At 42.6% G+C, this 21,670-nt stretch overlaps 1 protein-coding gene across 1 annotated transcript in view; it reads left to right on the top strand.

The window, feature by feature from the left end:
• Positions 1 to 21,670, top strand: part of LOC120019851 (disco-interacting protein 2 homolog C) — a 133,804-nt gene that overhangs the window by 22,514 nt on the left and 89,620 nt on the right. Inside the window, exons 6-8 of the mRNA XM_038963265.1 lie at positions 388 to 522; positions 7,987 to 8,106; positions 8,356 to 8,553. Coding sequence (XP_038819193.1) covers positions 388 to 522; positions 7,987 to 8,106; positions 8,356 to 8,553 — 453 coding nt within the window. The remainder of the gene's footprint in view (positions 1 to 387; positions 523 to 7,986; positions 8,107 to 8,355; positions 8,554 to 21,670) is intronic.

Genomic DNA, 21,670 nt, shown 5'->3' with positions numbered 1-21,670 from the left:
ACCTGTTTGGATGCATGCGCCTCCTGACCTGACTAACCCCTGTGGCCTCCCGCCGTCTGTCTGTCTGTGTGCCCTGTGTCCTTGGACCCTTGCCCCTGTGCCTCCTCCCATCCTAGGTTGCATCCCAAATGGAACCATATTCCCTATATAGTGCACTACTTTTGACCAGGGCGTATACGGATCTGGTATGTATGAGCCGTGTCCAACAGTAGTCCACCATATAAGGAGTAGGGTACCATTTGAGAGGCAGTCCTTCTCTTCCCTCCTCTCCTCACTGTTGTGCTGGCTTAGCTGTGGCAGCCTGTGGCCCTTGTTTAGCTATAGGGCTGAGGGCTGGGGGGACTAACAGTAACAGGCTTCCTTCACCTTGCCTCTCCTCACATCCAGAGAACCACTCTACCCCTCCAGATGTCACCAGCTACACCACAGACTCCATACAGGTGGAGAGACCCCAGGGCTCCACCACAGCATCCAGGGCCACGCCCAAGTACGGCAACGCAGAGCTCATGGAGACCGGAGATGGTGAGTACATACAGGGGTTGGGGTAGTGTGTGTGTGTGTGTGTGTGTGTGTGTGTGTGTGTGTGTGTGTGTGTGTGTGTGTGTGTGTGTGTGTGTGTGTGTGTGTGTGTGTGTGTGTGTGTGTGTGTGTGTGTGTGTGTGTGTGTGTGTGTGTGTGTGTGTGTGTGTGTGTGTGTTCATGACCGTGTGTGTGTGACCTAAATTTGTTTTCATGGTGCATGTCTTTCTTGACAGTGAAGGGTATTTTGGGGTCATGTTTGTATTTATCATGCTCTGAGCCCTTCTTTGTTCTGATATGTTTGTGTCATGGTGTCATGTCAGTTTGTTCTGATATGTCTGTGTCATGGTGTCATGTCAGGTTGTTCTGATATGTCTGTGTCATGGTGTCATGTCAGGTTGTTCTGATATGTTTGTGTCATGGTGTCATGTCAGGTTGTTCTGATATGTCTGTGTCATGGTGTCATGTCAGTTTGTTCTGATATGTTTGTGTCATGGTGTCATGTCAGTTTGTTCTGATATGTTTGTGTCATGGTGTCATGTCAGTTTGTTCTGATATGTCTGTGTCATGGTGTCATGTCAGGTTGTTCTGATATGTCTGTGTCATGGTGTCATGTCAGGTTGTTCTGATATGTCTGTGTCATGGTGTCATGTCAGTTTGTTCGGATATGTCTGTGTCATGGTGTCATGTCAGGTTGTTCTGATATGTTTGTGTCATGGTGTCATGTCAGTTTGTTCTGATATGTTTGTGTCATGGTGTCATGTCAGTTTGTTCTGATATGTCTGTGTCATGGTGTCATGTCAGGTTGTTCTGATATGTCTGTGTCATGTCAGGTTGTTCTGATATGTCTGTGTCATGTCAGTTTGTTCTGATATGTCTGTGTCATGTCAGTTTGTTCTGATATGTCTGTGTCATGGTGTCATGTCAGTTTGTTTTGATATGTCTGTGTCATGGTGTCATGTCAGTTTGTTCTGATATGTTTGTGTCATGGTGTCATGTCAGGTTGTTCTGATATGTCTGTGTCATGTCAGTTTGTTCTGATATGTCTGTGTCATGGTGTCATGTCAGTTTGTTCTGATATGTCTGTGTCATGTCAGTTTGTTCTGATATGTCTGTGTCATGGTGTCATGTCAGTTTGTTTTGATATGTCTGTGTCATGGTGTCATGTCAGGTTGTTCTGATATGTCTGTGTCATGGTGTCATGTCAGTTTGTTTTGATATGTGTGTCATGGTGTCATGTCAGTTTGTTCTGATATGTCTGTGTCATGGTGTCATGTCAGGTTGTTCTGATATGTCTGTGTCATGGTGTCATGTCAGGTTGTTCTGATATGTCTGTGTCATGGTGTCATGTCAGGTTGTTCTGATATGTCTGTGTCATGGTGTCATGTCAGTTTGTTCTGATATGTTTGTGTCATGGTGTCATGTCAGTTTGTTCTGATATGTTTGTGTCATGGTGTCATGTCAGGTTGTTCTGATATGTTTGTGTCATGGTGTCATGTCAGTTTGTTCTGATATGTCTGTGTCATGTCAGGTTGTTCTGATATGTCTGTGTCATGGTGTCATGTCAGTTTGTTCTGATATGTTTGTGTCATGGTGTCATGTCAGTTTGTTCTGATATGTTTGTGTCATGGTGTCATGTCAGGTTGTTCTGATATGTCTGTGTCATGGTGTCATGTCAGTTTGTTCTGATATGTCTGTGTCATGGTGTCATGTCAGGTTGTTCTGATATGTCTGTGTCATGGTGTCATGTCAGTTTGTTCTGATATGTTTGTGTCATGGTGTCATGTCAGTTTGTTCTGATATGTTTGTGTCATGGTGTCATGTCAGGTTGTTCTGATATGTCTGTGTCATGGTGTCATGTCAGTTTGTTCTGATATGTCTGTGTCATGTCAGGTTGTTCTGATATGTCTGTGTCATGGTGTCATGTCAGTTTGTTCTGATATGTCTATGTCATGGTGTCATGTCAGTTTGTTCTGATATGTCTGTGTCATGTCAGGTTGTTCTGATATGTCTGTGTCATGGTGTCATGTCAGTTTGTTCTGATATGTTTATGTCATGTCAGTTTGTTCTGATATGTCTGTGTCATGGTGTCATGTCAGTTTGTTCTGATATGTCTATGTCATGTCAGTTTGTTCTGATATGTTTGTGTCATGGTGTCATGTCAGTTTGTTCTGATATGTCTATGTCATGTCAGTTTGTTCTGATATGTCTGTGTCATGGTGTCATGTCAGTTTGTTCTGATATGTCTGTGTCATGGTGTCATGTCAGTTTGTTTTGATATGTCTGTGTCATGGTGTCATGTCAGGTTGTTCTGATATGTCTGTGTCATGTCAGTGTGTTCTGATATGTCTGTGTCATGGTGTCATGTCAGGTTGTTCTGATATGTTTGTGTCATGGTGTCATGTCAGTTTGTTCTGATATGTCTGTGTCATGGTGTCATGTCAGTTTGTTCTGATATGTTTGTGTCATGGTGTCATGTCAGGTTGTTCTGATATGTCTGTGTCATGGTGTCATGTCAGTTTGTTCTGATATGTGTATGTCATGTCAGTTTGTTCTGATATGTCTGTGTCATGTCAGTTTGTTCTGATATGTCTGTGTCATGGTGTCATGTCAGGTTGTTCTGATATGTCTGTGTCATGGTGTCATGTCAGTTTGTTCTGATATGTCTGTGTCATGGTGTCATGTCAGTTTGTTCTGATATGTCTGTGTCATGGTGTCATGTCAGTTTGTTTTGATATGTTTGTGTCATGGTGTCATGTCAGGTTGTTCTGATATGTCTGTGTCATGGTGTCATGTCAGTTTGTTCTGATATGTCTATGTCATGTCAGTTTGTTCTGATATGTTTGTGTCATGGTGTCATGTCAGGTTGTTCTGATATGTCTGTGTCATGGTGTCATGTCAGTTTGTTCTGATATGTCTGTGTCATGCTGTCATGTCAGTTTGTTTTGATATGTTTGTGTCATGGTGTCATGTCAGGTTGTTCTGATATGTCTGTGTCATGGTGTCATGTCAGTTTGTTCTGATATGTTTGTGTCATGGTGTCATGTCAGGTTGTTCTGATATGTCTGTGTCATGGTGTCATGTCAGTTTGTTCTGATATGTCTATGTCATGGTGTCATGTCAGTTTGTTCTGATATGTCTGTGTCATGGTGTCATGTCAGTTTGTTCTGATATGTCTGTGTCATGGTGTCATGTCAGTTTGTTCTGATATGTCTGTGTGATGTCAGTTTGTTCTGATATGTCTGTGTCATGTCAGTTTGTTCTGATATGTCTGTGTGATGTCAGTTTGTTCTGATATGTCTGTGTCATGTCAGTTTGTTCTGATATGTCTGTGTCATGTCAGTTTGTTCTGATATGTCTGTGTCATGGTGTCATGTCAGTTTGTTCTGGTATGTCTGTGTCATGTCAGTTTGTTCTGATATGTCTGTGTCATGTCAGTTTGTTCTGATATGTCTGTGTCATGCTGTCATGTCAGTATGTTCTGATATGTCTATGTCATGTCAGTTTGTTCTGATATGTCTGTGTCATGGTGTCATGTCAGTTTGTTCTGATATGTCTGTGTCATGGTGTCATGTCAGTTTGTTCTGATATGTCTGTGTCATGCTGTCATGTCAGTTTGTTTTGATATGTTTGTGTCATGGTGTCATGTCAGTTTGTTCTGATATGTTTGTGTCATGTCAGTTTGTTCTGATATGTCTGTGTCATGGTGTCATGTCAGTTTGTTCTGATATGTTTGTGTCATGGTGTCATGTCAGTTTGTTCTGATATGTCTGTGTCATGCTGTCATGTCAGTATGTTCTGATATGTCTATGTCATGTCAGTTTGTTCTGATATGTTTGTGTCATGTCAGTTTGTTCTGATATGTCTGTGTCATGGTGTCATGTCAGTTTGTTCTGATATGTTTGTGTCATGGTGTCATGTCAGTTTGTTCTGATATGTCTGTGTCATGGTGTCATGTCAGGTTGTTCTGATATGTTTGTGTCATGGTGTCATGTCAGTTTGTTCTGATATGTCTGTGTCATGCTGTCATGTCAGTTTGTTTTGATATGTTTGTGTCATGGTGTCATGTCAGTTTGTTCTGATATGTTTGTGTCATGGTGTCATGTCAGTTTGTTCTGATATGTTTGTGTCATGGTGTCATGTCAGTTTGTTCTGATATGTTTGTGTCATGGTGTCATGTCAGGTTGTTCTGATATGTCTGTGTCATGGTGTCATGTCAGGTTGTTCTGATATGTTTGTGTCATGGTGTCATGTCAGTTTGTTCTGATATGTTTGTGTCATGGTGTCATGTCAGTTTGTTCTGATATGTTTGTGTCATGGTGTCATGTCAGTTTGTTCTGATATGTTTGTGTCATGGTGTCATGTCAGGTTGTTCTGATATGTTTGTGTCATGGTGTCATGTCAGGTTGTTCTGATATGTTTGTGTCATGGTGTCATGTCAGTTTGTTCTGATATGTTTGTGTCATGGTGTCATGTCAGTTTGTTCTGATATGTTTGTGTCATGGTGTCATGTCAGTTTGTTCTGATATGTTTGTGTCATGGTGTCATGTCAGTTTGTTTTGATATGTCTGTGTCATGGTGTCATGTCAGGTTGTTCTGATATGTCTGTGTCATGTCAGTTTGTTCTGATATGTCTGTGTCATGGTGTCATGTCAGTTTGTTCTGATATGTCTGTGTCATGGTGTCATGTCAGTTTGTTCTGATATGTTTGTGTCATGGTGTCATGTCAGTTTGTTCTGATATGTTTGTGTCATGGTGTCATGTCAGGTTGTTCTGATATGTTTGTGTCATGGTGTCATGTCAGTTTGTTCTGATATGTTTGTGTCATGGTGTCATGTCAGGTTGTTCTGATATGTTTGTGTCATGGTGTCATGTCAGTTTGTTCTGATATGTCTGTGTCATGGTGTCATGTCAGTTTGTTCTGATATGTCAGTGTCATGGTGTCATGTCAGTTTGTTCTGATATGTTTGTGTCATGGTGTCATGTCAGGTTGTTCTGATATGTTTGTGTCATGGTGTCATGTCAGTTTGTTCTGATATGTTTGTGTCATGGTGTCATGTCAGTTTGTTCTGATATGTTTGTGTCATGGTGTCATGTCAGTTTGTTCTGATATGTTTGTGTCATGGTGTCATGTCAGTTTGTTTTGATATGTCTGTGTCATGGTGTCATGTCAGGTTGTTCTGATATGTCTGTGTCATGTCAGTTTGTTCTGATATGTCTGTGTCATGGTGTCATGTCAGTTTGTTCTGATATGTCTGTGTCATGGTGTCATGTCAGTTTGTTCTGATATGTTTGTGTCATGGTGTCATGTCAGTTTGTTCTGATATGTTTGTGTCATGGTGTCATGTCAGTTTGTTTTGATATGTCTGTGTCATGGTGTCATGTCAGGTTGTTCTGATATGTCTGTGTCATGTCAGTTTGTTCTGATATGTCTGTGTCATGGTGTCATGTCAGTTTGTTCTGATATGTCTGTGTCATGGTGTCATGTCAGTTTGTTCTGATATGTCTGTGTCATGGTGTCATGTCAGTTTGTTCTGATATGTTTGTGTCATGGTGTCATGTCAGTTTGTTCTGATATGTCTGTGTCATGGTGTCATGTCAGTTTGTTCTGATATGTCTGTGTCATGGTGTCATGTCAGTTTGTTCTGATATGTTTGTGTCATGGTGTCATGTCAGTTTGTTTTGATATGTCTGTGTCATGGTGTCATGTCAGGTTGTTCTGATATGTCTGTGTCATGTCAGTTTGTTCTGATATGTCTGTGTCATGGTGTCATGTCAGTTTGTTTTGATATGTCTGTGTCATGGTGTCATGTCAGGTTGTTTTGATATGTCTGTGTCATGGTGTCATGTCAGGTTGTTTTGATATGTCTGTGTCATGGTGTCATGTCAGTTTGTTCTGATATGTCTGTGTCATGGTGTCATGTCAGGTTGTTCTGATATGTCTGTGTCATGGTGTCATGTCAGTTTGTTCTGATATGTCTGTGTCATGGTGTCATGTCAGTTTGATTTGATATGTCTGTGTCATGGTGTCATGTCAGTTTGATTTGGGAGCAGCATTTAAGAAAACAACAACTGATACATAATGTTTTACAGTTTTATGCCTTTTACAGTTCAATTTGGTTGTGAATGGAACGACACAAGAATAACTATTTTCATCGTCTTTGATTTGATTTTTGGCGTCACATAACTTTTCAGTTAGATCTGCAACAGACACCAGAAATTACTTAAATATGAGCAGTGAAATTCAAACTCCGCTTTTTACACAGATGCATCACTCACATATATTTATTTACTCTTCTCTCTTTCAGTACATTACTTTTGATGGCTCACTTTCGGAAGCTTTCTTTTACATATCAGAGGTGATTCAAATCCTTTGAGGAAGTAGAATAAAATGCATCTGACGCTTGAAAAGCAAACCCAAAATGGATTCTGACATTTGTTCTGAATGAGCTGCGGTCAGATCATGGAGTATGCCAATGTGGGCCTCTCTGCTATTTTAATTTGTTCTCCTGAGGCATACGGCATCGCTCAGACAAATCTGTTCATCAGATGCTCCAGTCAATAGTGCTGAGGAATAGATTTGTTGAGCGCACAGAGCACACGTCGTCGAGTGTCTGCTTGATAGATCAAGTTCCAAGCTTTACAGATGGGGTTTACTGGACTACAACGCTCATGGAGGCTCTGAAAAGAACTGCACCTTTCTCCCTCAGTACCAAGGCCAAACTTGTGTTTTAGAGATTCAAAATGTTTCGTTTTTCTTTTTTTTTCTTTTTACTTGATATATATAGCCTAACACAGGTTACGCAGTGATCGTGCTTTACACAGATTTTGTTTCTTTGTGAAATCAGCTTTGGTCAGGACTGATTTTTACTGTGTGTTCATCTGTATTGCTTTCTATCCACGGTTTAACCCTTAACTTTGACACTCTCCGCTGCGTATGAAGGTTTATCCCCTCCAACTCAACTCTGGACCTCGAAGCCAGTTCCACTGCATTTTTTCATTGTTCCCTTCTAATCAGGGACTGATTTAGACCTGGAACACCAGGTGTGTGCAATTAATTATCACGTAGAACAGAAAACCAGCAGCCTCTGGACCTCATATGATAAGAGAAATGTCCAGGGGGATAGTGTCATTGAAACTAAAGCAGGGGTTTGAGACAGTAGAGAAGACAATTTGGATATTGCCCAGTGAAGTGTGGCTGTCTCCTCTCTGAAGACTTGGAAAAGTGGCCTTGCCAGTCCAATTAGATGTATAGAAGTTTCCATGAAGTATAGAACTTTCTACGTGTGTGTATTGATCTGTGTGTGTGTGTGTGTGTGTGTGTGTGTGCGTGTGTGCGTGCGTGTGTGCGTGTGTGTGTGTGTGTGTGTGTGTGTGTGTGTGTGTGTGTGTGTGTGTGTGTGTGTGTGTGTGTGTGTGTGTGTGTGTGTGTGTGTGTGTGTGTGTGTGTGTGTGTGACCCTTACAGGCGTTCCAGTAGGTGGCCGAGTGTCAGCCAAAATCCAGCAGCTAGTCAACACATTGAAGAGACCCAAACGGCCTCCCTTAAGAGAATTCTTTGTCGACGATTTTGAAGAACTTCTAGAGGGTAAGAAGGCATCCATCCCATAGTACTCTGGTCAAAGGTAATGCACTATATAGGGCACAGGGAGTCATTTTGGACGCACCCAACACCTCTGAAGGTTGATTTTCTGAATGTGTAAAAACTCAATGAATTTGCTGTTACAATACAGAATGTTATTATATTATTACAGGTTATAAACAAAGTTGTTATTAATTGAAAAGCCCTTTGCCACGTTAAAATCTAAAACATTGCGTTGTTCCTGTGATGCTCCAGTGCAACAGCCTGACCCCAACCAGCCCAAAGCGGAGGGGGCTCAGATGCTGGCGATGAGGGGGGAGCAGCTAGGGGTGGTCACTAACTGGCCCCCGTCGTTGGAGGCTGCCCTGCAGAGGTGGGGCACCATCTCTCCCAAAGCCCCATGCCTCACCACTATGGACACCAACGGAAAACCACTGTACATTTTAACCTACGGTAGGTGTTATGTCCGCACAGTACGTGCAGTGCGTCACTCACATGATATGTTATTGTTAGTGTTTGACTCTCGGGTTATTGACATCAGTGGTCACGTCTATCATTCAAACTTAACAGTAAGGACACAGCCCGCTACACTCATCTAAAGAATTGGATAGTACGGCACATGATTGCTATTGAAACACTAAAGACAAATCACCAGAGAGACGGCAATGAAAGTGTGTTCTATAACAGTAATGAAAGTGTCCTATTCTCTTCTATAATGTTGACCTATAGCTTTGCCTTCCATAATAATACCATGACCCAGCCATCCAGGACTGTTTATTTATTCTGTGAGTGAAGCAGCAACACTTTTACTGTTGGATATGTTAACAATCCACTGAGAGACTCCATAACTGTGATTGATTCCATGGGTACATTCCAAATGGCACCATAGTCCCTATATTGTGCACTATTTTTGACAAGAACCCTATGTGCCCTGGTCAAAAGTTTTGCACTGAATAGAGATTGTCATTTGGGACACAAAGCCATGAGTGCTGCAGTGGAGTACTCAGGAGGGTTTCCTTTATTCGATGCTGCTTCATGCTCAGCCTTCCCACCAACCTTATTAAGTACAGACAGGCACCAAACAATACTGCTACCTGCTGCTTAAGCATATTAATGCTATTAATGACAGCCACACGAGGAACGCAAAGTACTTTATGTGGAAAAATACTTGTTGAAGTAAATGTACTGTACTGTGGCACAACACTGGTGCAGTGACTTTACTGTAGTTGTTTCATTGACATATACAGTACCAGTCAAAAGTTTGCACACACCTACTCATTCAAGGGTTTTTCTTTATTTTTTACTATTTTCTACATTGTAGAATAATAGTGAAGACATCAAAACTATGAAATGGCACATATGGAATCATGTAGTAACCAAAAAAGTGTTAAACAAATCCAATATATTTTAGATTCTTCAAAGTAGCCACCCTTTGCCTTGAAGACAGCTTTGCACACTCTTGGCATTCTCTCAACCATCTTCACCTGGAATGCTTTTCCAACAGTCCTGAAGGAGTTCCCACATATGCTGAGCACTTGTTGGCTGCTTTTCCTTCACTCTGCGGCCCAACTCATCCAAACCATCTCAATTGGGTTGAGGTCAGGTGATTGTAGAGGCCAGGTCATCTGATGCAGCACTCCATCACTCTCCTTCTTGGTCAAATAGCCCTTACACAGCCTGGAGGTGATTTGGATCATTGTCCTGTTGAAAAATGAATGACAGTCTAAGCTCAAACAAGATGGGATGGCATATCGCTGCAGATTCTAAATAAATCACAGACAGTGTCACCAGCAAAGCACCCCCACACCATCACACCTCATCCTCCATGCTTCACGATGGGAACCACACATGCAGAGATCATCCGTTCACCTACTCTGCGTCTCGCGAAGACACGACAGTTGGAACCCAAAATCTCAAATTTGGACTCATCAGAACAAAGGACAGATTTCCACTGGTCTAATGTCCATTGCTCGTGTTTCTTGTCCCAAGCAAGTGTCTTCTTCTTATTGTTGTCCTTTAGTAGTGGTTTCTTTGCAGCAATTCAACCATGAAGGCCTGATTCACGCAGTCTCCTCTGAACAATTGATGTTGAGATGTGTCTGTTACTTGAACTCTGTAAAACATCTATTTAGGCTGCAATTTCTGAGGTGCAGTTAACTCTAATGAACTTATCCGTTGCAGCAGAGGTAACTCTGGCTCTTTCTTTCCTATGGCGGTCCTCATGAGAGCCAGTTTCATCATAGCGCTTGATGGTTTTCGTGACTGTACTTGAAGAAACTTTCAAAGTTCTTGATCTTCTAGATTGACTGACCTTCATGTCTTAAAGTAATGATGGACTGTCATTTCTCTTTGCTTATTTGAGCTGTTCTTGCCATAATATGGACTTGGTCTTTTACCAAATAGGGCTATCTTCTGTATACCACCCCAACCTTGTCACAACACAACTGATTGGCTCAAATTTATTAAGAAGGAAAGAAATTCCACAAATGTACTTTTACCAAGGCACACCTGTTAATTGAAATGCATTCCAGGCGAAGCTGGTTGAGAGAATGCCAAGAGTGTGCAAAGCTGTCATTTAAAAAAAAATATATATATATTTCACCTTTATTTAACCAGGTAGGCTAGTTGAGTTCTCATTTACAACTGCAACCTGGCCAAGATAAAGCAAAGCAGTTAGACACATACAACAACACAGAGTTACACATGGAATAAACAAACATACAGTCAATAATACAGTAGAAAAAGTCTATATACCTTGTGTGCAAATGAGGTAGGATAAGGGAGGTAAGGCAATAAATAGGCCATGGTGGCGAAGTAATTACAATATAGCAATTAAACACTGGAATGGTAGATGTGCAGAAGATGAATGTGCAAGTAGACATACCGGGGTGCAAAGGAGCAAGATAAATAATAAATACAGTATGGGAATCAGGTAGTTGGATGGGCTATGTACAGGTGCGGTGATCTGTGAGCCTGTCTGACAACTGGTGCTTAAAGCTAGTGAGGGAGATATGAGTCTCCAGCTTCAGTGATTTTTGCAGTTCGTTCCAGTCATTGGCAGCAGAGAACTGGAAGGAAAGGCGGCCAAAGGAAGAATTGGCTTTGTGGGTGACCAGTGAGATATACCTGATGGAGCGCATGCTACGGGTGGGTGCTGCTATGGTGACCAGTGACCTGAGATAAGGCAGAGCTTTACCTAGCAGAGACTTGTAGATGACCTGGAGCCAGTGGGTTTGGTGACAGGTATGAAGCGAGGGCCAGCCAACGAGAACGTACAGGTCGCAGTGGTGAGTAGTATATGGGGCTTTGGTGACAAAACGGATGGCACTGTGATAGACTGCATCTAATTTGTTGAGTAGAGTGTTGGAGGCTATTTTGTAATAGCCTCCAAAGTCGGATTGGTAGCCTCCGAAGTCGGATTGGTAGGATGGTCAGTTTTACGTGGGTATGTTCGGCAGCATGAGTGAAGGATGCTTTGTTGCGAAATAGGAAGCCAATTCTAGATTACATTTTTTATTGGAGATGCTTAATGTGAGTCTGGAAGGAGAGTTTACAGTCTAGCCAGACACCTAGGTATTTGTAGTTGTCCACATATTCTAACTCAGAACCGTCCAGAGTAGTGATGCTGGACGGGCGGGTAGGTGCGGGCAGCGATCGGTTGAAGAGCATGCATTTAGTTTTACTTGCATTTAAGAGCAGTTGGAGGCCACGGAAGGAGAGTTGTATGGCATTGGAGGTTAGTTTACAGTGTCCAAAGAAGGGCCAGAGGTATACAGAATGGTGTCGTCTGCGTAGAGGTGGATCAGAGAATCACCAGCAGCAAGAGCGACATCATTGATGTATACAGAGAAGAGAGTCGGCCCGAGAATTGAACCCTGTGGCATCCTCATAGAGACTGCCAGAGGTCCGGACAACAGGCCCTCCGATTGGACACACTGAACTCTATCAGAGAAGTAGTTGGTGAACTAGCTGAGGCAATCATTTGAGAAACCAAGGCTGTTGAGTCTGCCGATAAGAATGTGGTGATTTGACAGAGTCGAAAGCCTTGGCCAGATCGATGAATACGGCTGCACAGTAATGTTTCTTATCAATGGCGTTTATGATATCGTTTAGGACCTTGAGCGTGGCTGAGGTGCACCCATGACCAGATCTGATATCAGATTGCATAGCAGAGAAGGTACGGTGGGATTCGAAATGGTCGGTCATCTGTTTGTTAACTTGGCTTTCGAAGACCTTAGAAAGGCAGGGTAGGATAGATATAGGTCTGTAGCAGTTTGGGTCTAGAGTGTCTCCCCCTTTGAAGAGGGGGATGACCGCGGAAGCTTTCCAATCTTTGAGAATCTCAGACGATACGAAAGAGGGGTTGAACAGGCTAGTAATAGGGGTTGCAACAATTTCGGCAGATAATTTTAGAAAGAGAGGGTCCAGATTGTCTAGCCTGGCTGATTTTTAGGGGTCCTGATTTTGCAGCTCTTTCAGAACATCAGCTATCTGGATTTGGGTGAAGGAGAAATGGGGGAGGCTTGGGCGAGTTGCTGTGTGGGGTGCTTGGCTGTTGACCAGGGTAGGGGTAGCCAGGTGGAAAGCATGGCCAGCCGTAGAAAAATGCTTATTGAAATTCTCAGTTATAGTGGATTTATCGGTGGTGACAGTGTTTCCTAGCCTCAGTGCAGTGGGCAGCTGGGAGGAGGTGCTCTTATTCTCCATGGACTTTACAGTGTCCCAGAACTTTTTGAGTTTGTGCTACAGGATGCACATTTCTGCTTGAAAAATCTAGCCTTAGCTTTCCTAACTGCCTGTGTATTTTGGTTCCTAACTTCCCTGAAAAGTTGCATATCACGGGGGCTATTCGATGCTAATGCAGAACACCACAGGATGTTTTTGTGCTGGTCGAGGGCAGTCAGGTCTGGAGAGAACCAAGGGCAATATCTGTTCCTGGTTCCATTTGTTTTTGAATGGGGCATGCTTTTTTAAGATGGGTAAGGAAGGCACTTTTAAAGAATAACCAGGCATCCTCTACTGACGGGATGAGGTCAATATCCTTCCAGGATACCCGGGCCAGGTCGATTAGAAAGGCCTGCTCGCTGAAGTGTTTTAGGGAGCATTTGACAGTGATGAGGGGTGGTCGTTTGACCGCAGACCCATTACGGATGCAGGCAATGAGGCAGTGATCGCTGAGATCTTGGTTGAAAACAGCAGAGGTGTATTTGGAGGGCAAGTTGGTTAGGATGATATCTATGAGGGTGCGCATGTTTACGGATTTGAGGTTGTACCTGGTGGGTTTATTGATAATTTGTGTGAGATTGAGGGCATCAAGCTTAGATTGTAGGATGGCCAGGGTGTTAAGCATGTCCCAGTTTAGGTCACCTAGCAGCACGAGCTCTGACGATAGATGGGGGGCAATCAATTCACATATGGTGTCCAGGGCACAGCTGGGGGCAGAGGATGGTCTATAGCAAGCGGCAAAGGTGAGAGACTTGTTTCTGGAAAGGTGGATTTTTAAAAGTAGAAGCTCAAATTGTTTGGGTACATACCTGGATAGTAAGACAGAACTCTGCGGGCTATCTCTGCAGTAGATTTCAACACTGCCCCCTTTGGCAGTTCTTTCTTGTCGGAAAATGTTATAGTTAGGGATGGAAATTTCAGGGTTTCTGGTGGTCTTCTTAAGCCAGGATTCAGACACGGCTAGGACATCCGGATTGGCAGAGTGTGCTAAAGCAGTGAATAAAAGAAACTTAGGGAGGAGGCTGCTAATGTTATCATGCATTGAACCAAGGCTTTTACGGTTACAGAAGTCAACAAATGAGAGCACCTGTGGAGTAGGAGTGGAGCTAGGCACTGCAGGGCCTGGATTAACCTCTACATCACCAGAGGAACAGAGGAAGAGTAGGATAAGGGTATGGCTAAAGGCTATCAGAACTGGTCGTCTAGTACGTTCAGAACAGAGAGTAAGAGGAGCAGGTTTCTGGACGCGATAGAATGGATTCAAGGCATAATATACAGACAAAGGTATGGTAGGATGTGAGTACATTGGAGGTAAACCTAGGCATTGAGTAATGATGAGAGATATATTGTCTTTAGAGACGTTTAAACCAGGTGATGTCACCGCATATGTGGGAGGTGGAACTACATTGGTGGTTATGGCATATTGAGCAGGGCTAGAGGCTCTACAGTGAAATAAGACAATCACTAACCAGGACAGTAATGGACAAGGCATATTGATATTAGGGAGAGGCATGCGTAGCCGAGTGATCATAGGAGTCCAGTGACTGGTTGGGCTGGCTGGAAACACGGCGATTCAGACAGCTAGCAGGCCGGGGCTAGCAAGCTAGCAGAAGGGCCTTAGAGGGACGTCGCGACGGAGGAAATTCTGTTTTAGCCTCCACGTGCAGTGACGTCGATAGACCAGTCTTGATGGATTAGTAGGGTTCCAAGTAGCACGGGTCCAAGTCCAATTGGCAAAATAGGTATAGTGGCCCAAGAAATTGTCAGATGAATCTATTCAGCTAACAGTCCAATATCATCTAGACAGCTAGCGGGCCGTGGCTAGCAGGCTAGCAGATGGGCATTCAGGGGACGTCACGACGGAGGGGCCAGTTGAGAACCCCCTCGAGCAGATTACGTCAGTAGTCCAGTCGTGAAGGATCGGCGGGGTTCCGTACCCCGTACTGGCAGTAGAAGGGGTCTGGGTATTGTAGCCCAGGAGTGGTTGATGGGCCTCTTCAGCTAGCCGAGAGATGGGCCTAGCATGGGCTAGCTCCAGGCTAATTGGTGCATGCTTCGGGACAGACGTTAGCCAGGAGTAGTCACTCGGATTGCAGCTAGCTAGCTGCGATGATCCAGGTGAAAAGGTTCAGAGCTTGCGGTAGGAATCTGGGGATATGGAGAGAAAATAGGTCTGGTATGCTCTGGTTTGAATCGCGTTGTACAAACTGGCGAGAGCTTTCCAAGCTAAAGCTTAGCTGATGACCGCTAGCAGTGGTTAGCTGACTACTAGCTAGTGAGCTGGCTAGCTTCTGTTGGGGGAGTCCGGTTCCGAGGTAAATCAAAATACTTTAGAAAAAAACAGATCCACACCACATTGGGTGAGGCGGTTTGCAGGAGAGTATTTTGAAGTTGAGGTTTTTTTTAAATATAAAAAGATATGCAAAGAAAAATATAAAAATATAAAAACATATATACATGGGACATGACAATAAGGACAAAGACGTCTGACTGCTACGCCATTTTGGATAATTTAGCTCAGTAGGTCAGTGGTATAATACTTCGTCATCAAGGCAAAGGGTGGCTCCTTTGAATAATTTAAAATATATTTTGATTTGTTTAACACTTTTTTGGTTACTACATGATCCCATATGTGTTATTATATATTTTTGATGTCTTCACTATTATTCTACAATGTAGAAAATAGTAAAAATAAGGAAAAACCCTTGAATGAGTAGGTGTGTCCAAACTTTTGACTGGTACTGTGCATTTTACATTTTTGTCATTTAGCAGATGCTCTTGTCCAGAGCATACATTTTCATACTTTTTTCTGTACTGGTCCCCGTGAGAATCCAACCCACAACCCTGGTGTTGCAAACGTCATGCTCTACCAACGGAGCCACACTGGACCCACACATTTACATAGCTATTTAGTTCAGTGGTATAATACTTCGTCTCTCACTTAGAGGTCTTTAAGTTAAGTGTATTGTAATATATTTAAAATATGAAAAGTTAAATCCACTCTTGTTAGTAAATCAGTGGCAATCGAGAAATGTATCGCATTATGTTTGCAGCCCTGCATTGTAATACTGTGACACTAGACACTCAGACTATTCCTCTCTGCTTACTTAGATTCAAGTTATTCTCCCAAGTCCCACTTAAAAAATATAGTTTGTGGTCAAGGGGTGTACAATTATTTGGAGAGACAAGCTCTGCCTCAGTACACTAACTTTTATGAATTTAGAACTTCTGGGGAGGGACCCCTGTGAAGCTGTGAGAATGAAATGACATGTAGGCTGCGTCCCGAATGGCACCCTATTCTTTATATAATGCTCTACTTTTGACCAGATCTCTATGGGTCGTAGTCAAAAGTAGAGCACTACATAGGGAATAGTGTGCCATTTGGGGCGTAGCCGTAGACTATCCTGCACACCATGTCCCAGCTCCCCACCTGCTGCTAACTGAGTCATGGAGACATGACTGGCAGATAGGCAGCATCCCCCACAGGAATAACATAGGCTGCTTCCCAAATGGCACCCTATTTCCTATTAAAGTGCAATAATTTTAACTAAGGCCCATAGGGCTCTGGTTAAAAGTAGTGCAGTATATTGAAAATAGTGTGCCATTTGGGATGTAGCCATAAAACCCCAGTCAGTTAGCACCATCATGCAGCCCAAATCAGGCCTCAATGGAACTAGTGCAGTGTCTGTCAGTCTGCTCTGTCTGTATGGCTGTCGCTGTGAACATATTGATTTATAAAGTGAGGTGGCTGATTGGACAGTGCTCACCAGACTGTGAAATGTCTGCAGCCAGCATACCCGGTGTCAGGAGCCTAGCTTCGAGGCCCAGCTCTCTGGGAGGGAGGAGACGGTTGGTCGAGTGAGAGAGGGCTACTGGGCCCTGTGCTGTGTGAACAACTCTGTCTTCAGTGTGCAGTGCTGAATCTTAATCTGACTCTCTGAAGTGAACTTTGAGTGAATCTCTGTCGTCTCTCTCTCTTTCTCGCTCTTTCTGTCTGTAGTCTCTCTGTAGTCTCTTTCTACTCTCTCTCGTGCTCTTCTTACCTTACCCATTTCTCTTTCTACTCTCTCTCAAAAAATGTTTTATATTCAATTCAATTTGCTTTATTGGCATGATGCAACAATGTACGTATTGCCAAAGCTTACTTTGGATATTTACAATATGAAAATAATAAGAATCAAAATTGTCAACGGGACAACAGTAACAACAATAACCAAGGGTCAAAATAACCATACATTGAACAATAACAATAAGCATACAGTAGAGGACATGTGCTGGTTGATTGGTCTGTCAGACACTGTCCCTCATCTTATGGCAGGCAGCAATGTAGTGCGCTGCCAACCCACAGCTCTCTGCGTCCTCCCCCAACAGTACTTTCTCTCGCTCTCGCTCTCGCTCTCTACCTCTCGCTCTCTACCTCTCTCGCTCTCTACCTCTCTCTTTACACCTCTCTCTACCTCTACCTTTCTCTACCTCTCTCTCTCTACACCTCTCTCTCTCTCTACCTCTCTCTCTCTACCTCTCTCTCTCTCTACCACTCTACCTTTACACCTCTCTCTACCACTCTACCTTTACACCTCTCTCTCTCTACCTCTCTCTCTCTCTACCGCTCTACCTTTCTACCTCTCTATACATCTATCTCTCTCTCTACATCTATTTCTTTCTCTACGTCTCTACCTCTCTCTACTCAAAGTCAGATTGCTTTATTGGCATGAAATACAATTCGTAGATATTGCCAAAGCAGTATAGTGGTACAGCATTTCAGTAAATACAGTACAATGAAATGAGGATATTGAAATACAGTTCATTTTAGTAGTAATAATAATAGTACATACAGTATAATCATGTATACTGGTACAGCAGTACTGCTGGTGTGTAATCTTTGGTCAATAAATGTAATTAAATAAATTAAAATAAAGAATGGAAAATAAATAACAACATGGATGATGGTTCCACTATGTATTACTTGTCAGTTATATACAATGTAAATACTTCAGGGAATGAGTGGTCATGGGATGTCCCTCAGGCTATGGCAATCATATACATATCTGGCAGTAATATTTGCGGGTTCTCCCTCACCCAGAATAATTCCCAGCGTAATGTTATTAGTAAATGCACAAAAGTTGGGAATACCCCTTTCGCTCTCTCTCTCTTCTCTCTGTCTACACTCTCTACTCTCTCTCTTCTCTCTGTCTACACTCTCTACTCTCTCTCTTCTCTCTGTCTACACTCTCTACTCTCTCTCTTCTCTCTCTCTACACTCTCTACTCTCTCTCTTCTCTCTGTCTACACTCTCTACTCTCTCTACTCTCTCTATTCTCTCTCTCTCTTCTCTCTGTCTACACTCTCTACTCTCTCTCTACTCTCTCTATTCTCTCTCTCTCTTCTCTCTGTCTACACTCTCTACTCTCTCTCTACTCTCTCTCTACTCTCTCTCTTCTCTCTGTCTACACTCTCTACTCTCTCTCTTCTCTCTGTCTACACTCTCTACTCTCTCTCTTCTCTCTGTCTACACTCTCTACTCTCTCTCTTCTCTCTGTCTACACTCTCTACTCTCTCTCTACTCTCTGTCTACACTCTCTACTCTCTCTCTTCTCTCTCTCTACACTCTCTACTCTCTCTCTTCTCTCTGTCTACACTCTCTACTCTCTCTCTACTCTCTCTATTCTCTCTCTCTCTTCTCTCTGTCTACACTCTCTACTCTCTCTCTACTCTCTCTATTCTCTCTCTCTCTTCTCTCTGTCTACACTCTCTACTCTCTCTCTACTCTCTCTATTCTCTCTCTCACTTTCTCTCTCTACTGTCTTTACTATCTTTGTCTACTCTCTACTCTGTTTACATGCTCTACTCTCTACTATCTCTATCTCTCTACACTCTACTCTCTTTAATCTCTCTCTACTATATCTGCTCTCTTTACTCTCTCCTCTGTCTACACACTACTCTCTCTCTCTACTATCTTTACTCTCTCTATTTATAGGAGTGCCAGGTAGGTTGTGCCTACCAGAGAAAACATTGGTTTCTCCTTTTGGTTTGGGAGGGAATGAGTCCCATCTGGTCCGTCAAGTCTACACCAATACAAAAGGACTTATGTAAAAGTCAGGATGGAAATACACTTTTCATAAACCCTTAAAACATTGGAAAGAACTTAAAAAACAACTGTATTCTTTTGCGTGGGTTGTATTACCAACATAAATGATCACACACACATAACAATATAACAAATAATGAGCTCTGGTTCCTCCAGAAATGTCCTGTACCTCGGGCCTAAAAAGAGTCCAGTCCGGTAAAGAAGTTCAGGGACTTCAAGTGACCTTAGTCACGCAATGTTTGTCCGTTCATACAAGTGTAGTGTAAACCCAGTATCAAATCATACAATCAAAATAACAATTATTTTACCACACAACCATCAAGCGTATCAACTCTTAATAAGTCCTCAACTACAACTAACTACATAAATCATCACGGTATACATCACACCAAAACAAATGAAATACCATATACAAAAAGGTTGTAGTCAGTTGGTCAGTCAGACAATCCAATCTGCCAACAGATCTCCAGCGGAGAAAGACCACGAAGAACAACCGAGAGGTGTAGTCCACAGACGCAAAGAGTGGATCCGATCCTGGGTAAACTTGCTATTAGGCTACAAAACACACTTTTAAAGGCAACAAAACAAACGGAATAGAGAAGCTTCGGAACTGAGGGTTGAACACATCCTCATTCACGTCTCCATCACAACCCCCACTTTTGGGCAGCTGATGCTGGATATTTAATTGGGAATTAAAGGGGAAGCGCCCTATTGGAAGGAGAAGCACTATTTAATTGGGAATTAAAGGGGAAGCGCCCTATTGGAAGGAGAGCACTGAGACGGTTCAGAAAAATTCAGGGCCGTCACAACACGCTCTACTCTCTCTACTATCTTTACTCTCTCTCTACTATGTCTACTCTCTCCACTCTCTACTCTCTTCTCTCTCTGTCTACATGCTCTACTCTCTACTATCTCTACTATCTTTACTCTCTATCTGCTCTCTCTGTTTACACGCTCTACTCTCTCTACTATCTTTACTCTCTCTCTACTATGTCTACTCTCTCCACTCTCTACTCTCTTCTCTCTCTGTCTACATGCTCTAATCTCTACTATCTCTACTATCTTTACTCTCTCTACTATCTCTACTCTCTCTACTATTTCTCTCTCGCTCTCCTTGCTGTGCCTCATTCTCTCTACTCTCTTGTTAATTTCTCTGGTTTCTCTGTGAGGCTTCATGACGAGGACAAGGTCATTTTGCTTACAGCGTCAACTCCTACATGAAAGCTTTATAGCAATACAGATAGGATTCATTCCTCAACTCCTACATGATAGCTTTATCGTAATACAGATAGGATTCATTCCTCAACTCCTACATGATAGCTTTATCGTAATACAAATAGGATTCATTCCTCAACTCCTACATGATAGCTTTATCGTAGTACAGATAAGATTCATTCCTCCTAATCAGTGTCGCTGGGTCCAAAAATTTCATATTTTTAATTACATGAATTTATCATCCAGAAATTGGCTAGTTAAATGCACACACTGCACTGCAGTTAAACAGTGGGACTGTAGTCAATATCTATCCCATCCTTTACAAATGAGCACTATGTATTGTAGAAAGAGTGGTATCCATTTAAGCCATCCTTAGATAAATGATTAGATTAGGATCATTTCATTTAACGATGGGCCGACTAGAGATCACAGCCCCATGATAGAACAACATTTCCCTCCAGGTCTGTATCCCAAATGGCACCCTATTCCTTATATAGTGCACTACTTTGACCAGAGCCCTGGTCAAAAGTAGTGTCCTAAGTAGTGTGCTAAGTAGGGGGATATGGTGCCATTTGGGCCTATGTAATTTAAATATAAAATGACTGTTGACTGGGGTGCTTCATTGCGTGATCATGGAAACATAGCGCTCCGTATCTAGGAAGGTAATATTCTCCATTATTCACTGTCTATGGTCCATTAATAAAGATAATGGTGATAATGCCTAAGTCATGCTGTATGCTCTCATTAGTTTAACTCAAGCTCCCAAGCTAAGTAGTTAATATAATAATCCAGATCAAAATAATAGTGTACTGTTTTTTTTTATTCCAGAGGGAAAGCTAGCTGAAACGTTATTTTTGTACACCTTCACAGGACTGTAGGCTGAAATGTCTATCCATACAGTAGATTGAATCAGTAGAGATCCACTGAGCTTGCAGACCTGAGATCACCTAGAGATCTCTGAAAGAAAGAAACGCCAAACTGACAGAAAGAGAAGTTGCATGCGTGTGCACACGCACACACACACACAAACCTGACCATGTTTAGGCAAACCAGGAGTTGGGTGTGGTGTAAACACAGTGTAGGTACGACACAGCCAAAGAATGACTCTTCACTTCTCAGGGTGCCAGGTCTGATGTCACGGAGTCCCCATGTCACCACTGAGTCAGTTAGTCAGCACTCAAAGGAAAGTCTGTCTCTTTCAAATGGCACCCTATATCCTATATAGTGCACTGCTTTTGACCAGGGCCCATAGGGCCCCTTTATAGTAGTGCACTATAAAGGGAATAGGGTGCCATTTGAGATGCAAACAGGACCAGACACACTGTCACCACGCTACCTCAGTCCTCAAAGGAACAACCTCAGCTCTCTCTTCCTCTCAGCATCTGGAGAACTGTTACCGTAACCAGGCAGATCAGAGCTGTGTCGTATTCATTAGGCACCAAATGGAAGAAACTTGGAGAAACTACCTGAACTTGTCCAATAAGAAATGCTAATTTTTGATTTCCATTGCATAACATTTCAAAACATTTTGTTATGTTGTGC

This window comes from Salvelinus namaycush, chromosome 25 (assembly GCF_016432855.1).
Source record: "Salvelinus namaycush isolate Seneca chromosome 25, SaNama_1.0, whole genome shotgun sequence".
NCBI classification, from domain to species: domain Eukaryota; kingdom Metazoa; phylum Chordata; class Actinopteri; order Salmoniformes; family Salmonidae; genus Salvelinus; species Salvelinus namaycush.
This window is presented reverse-complemented; position numbering and strand designations above follow the sequence as displayed.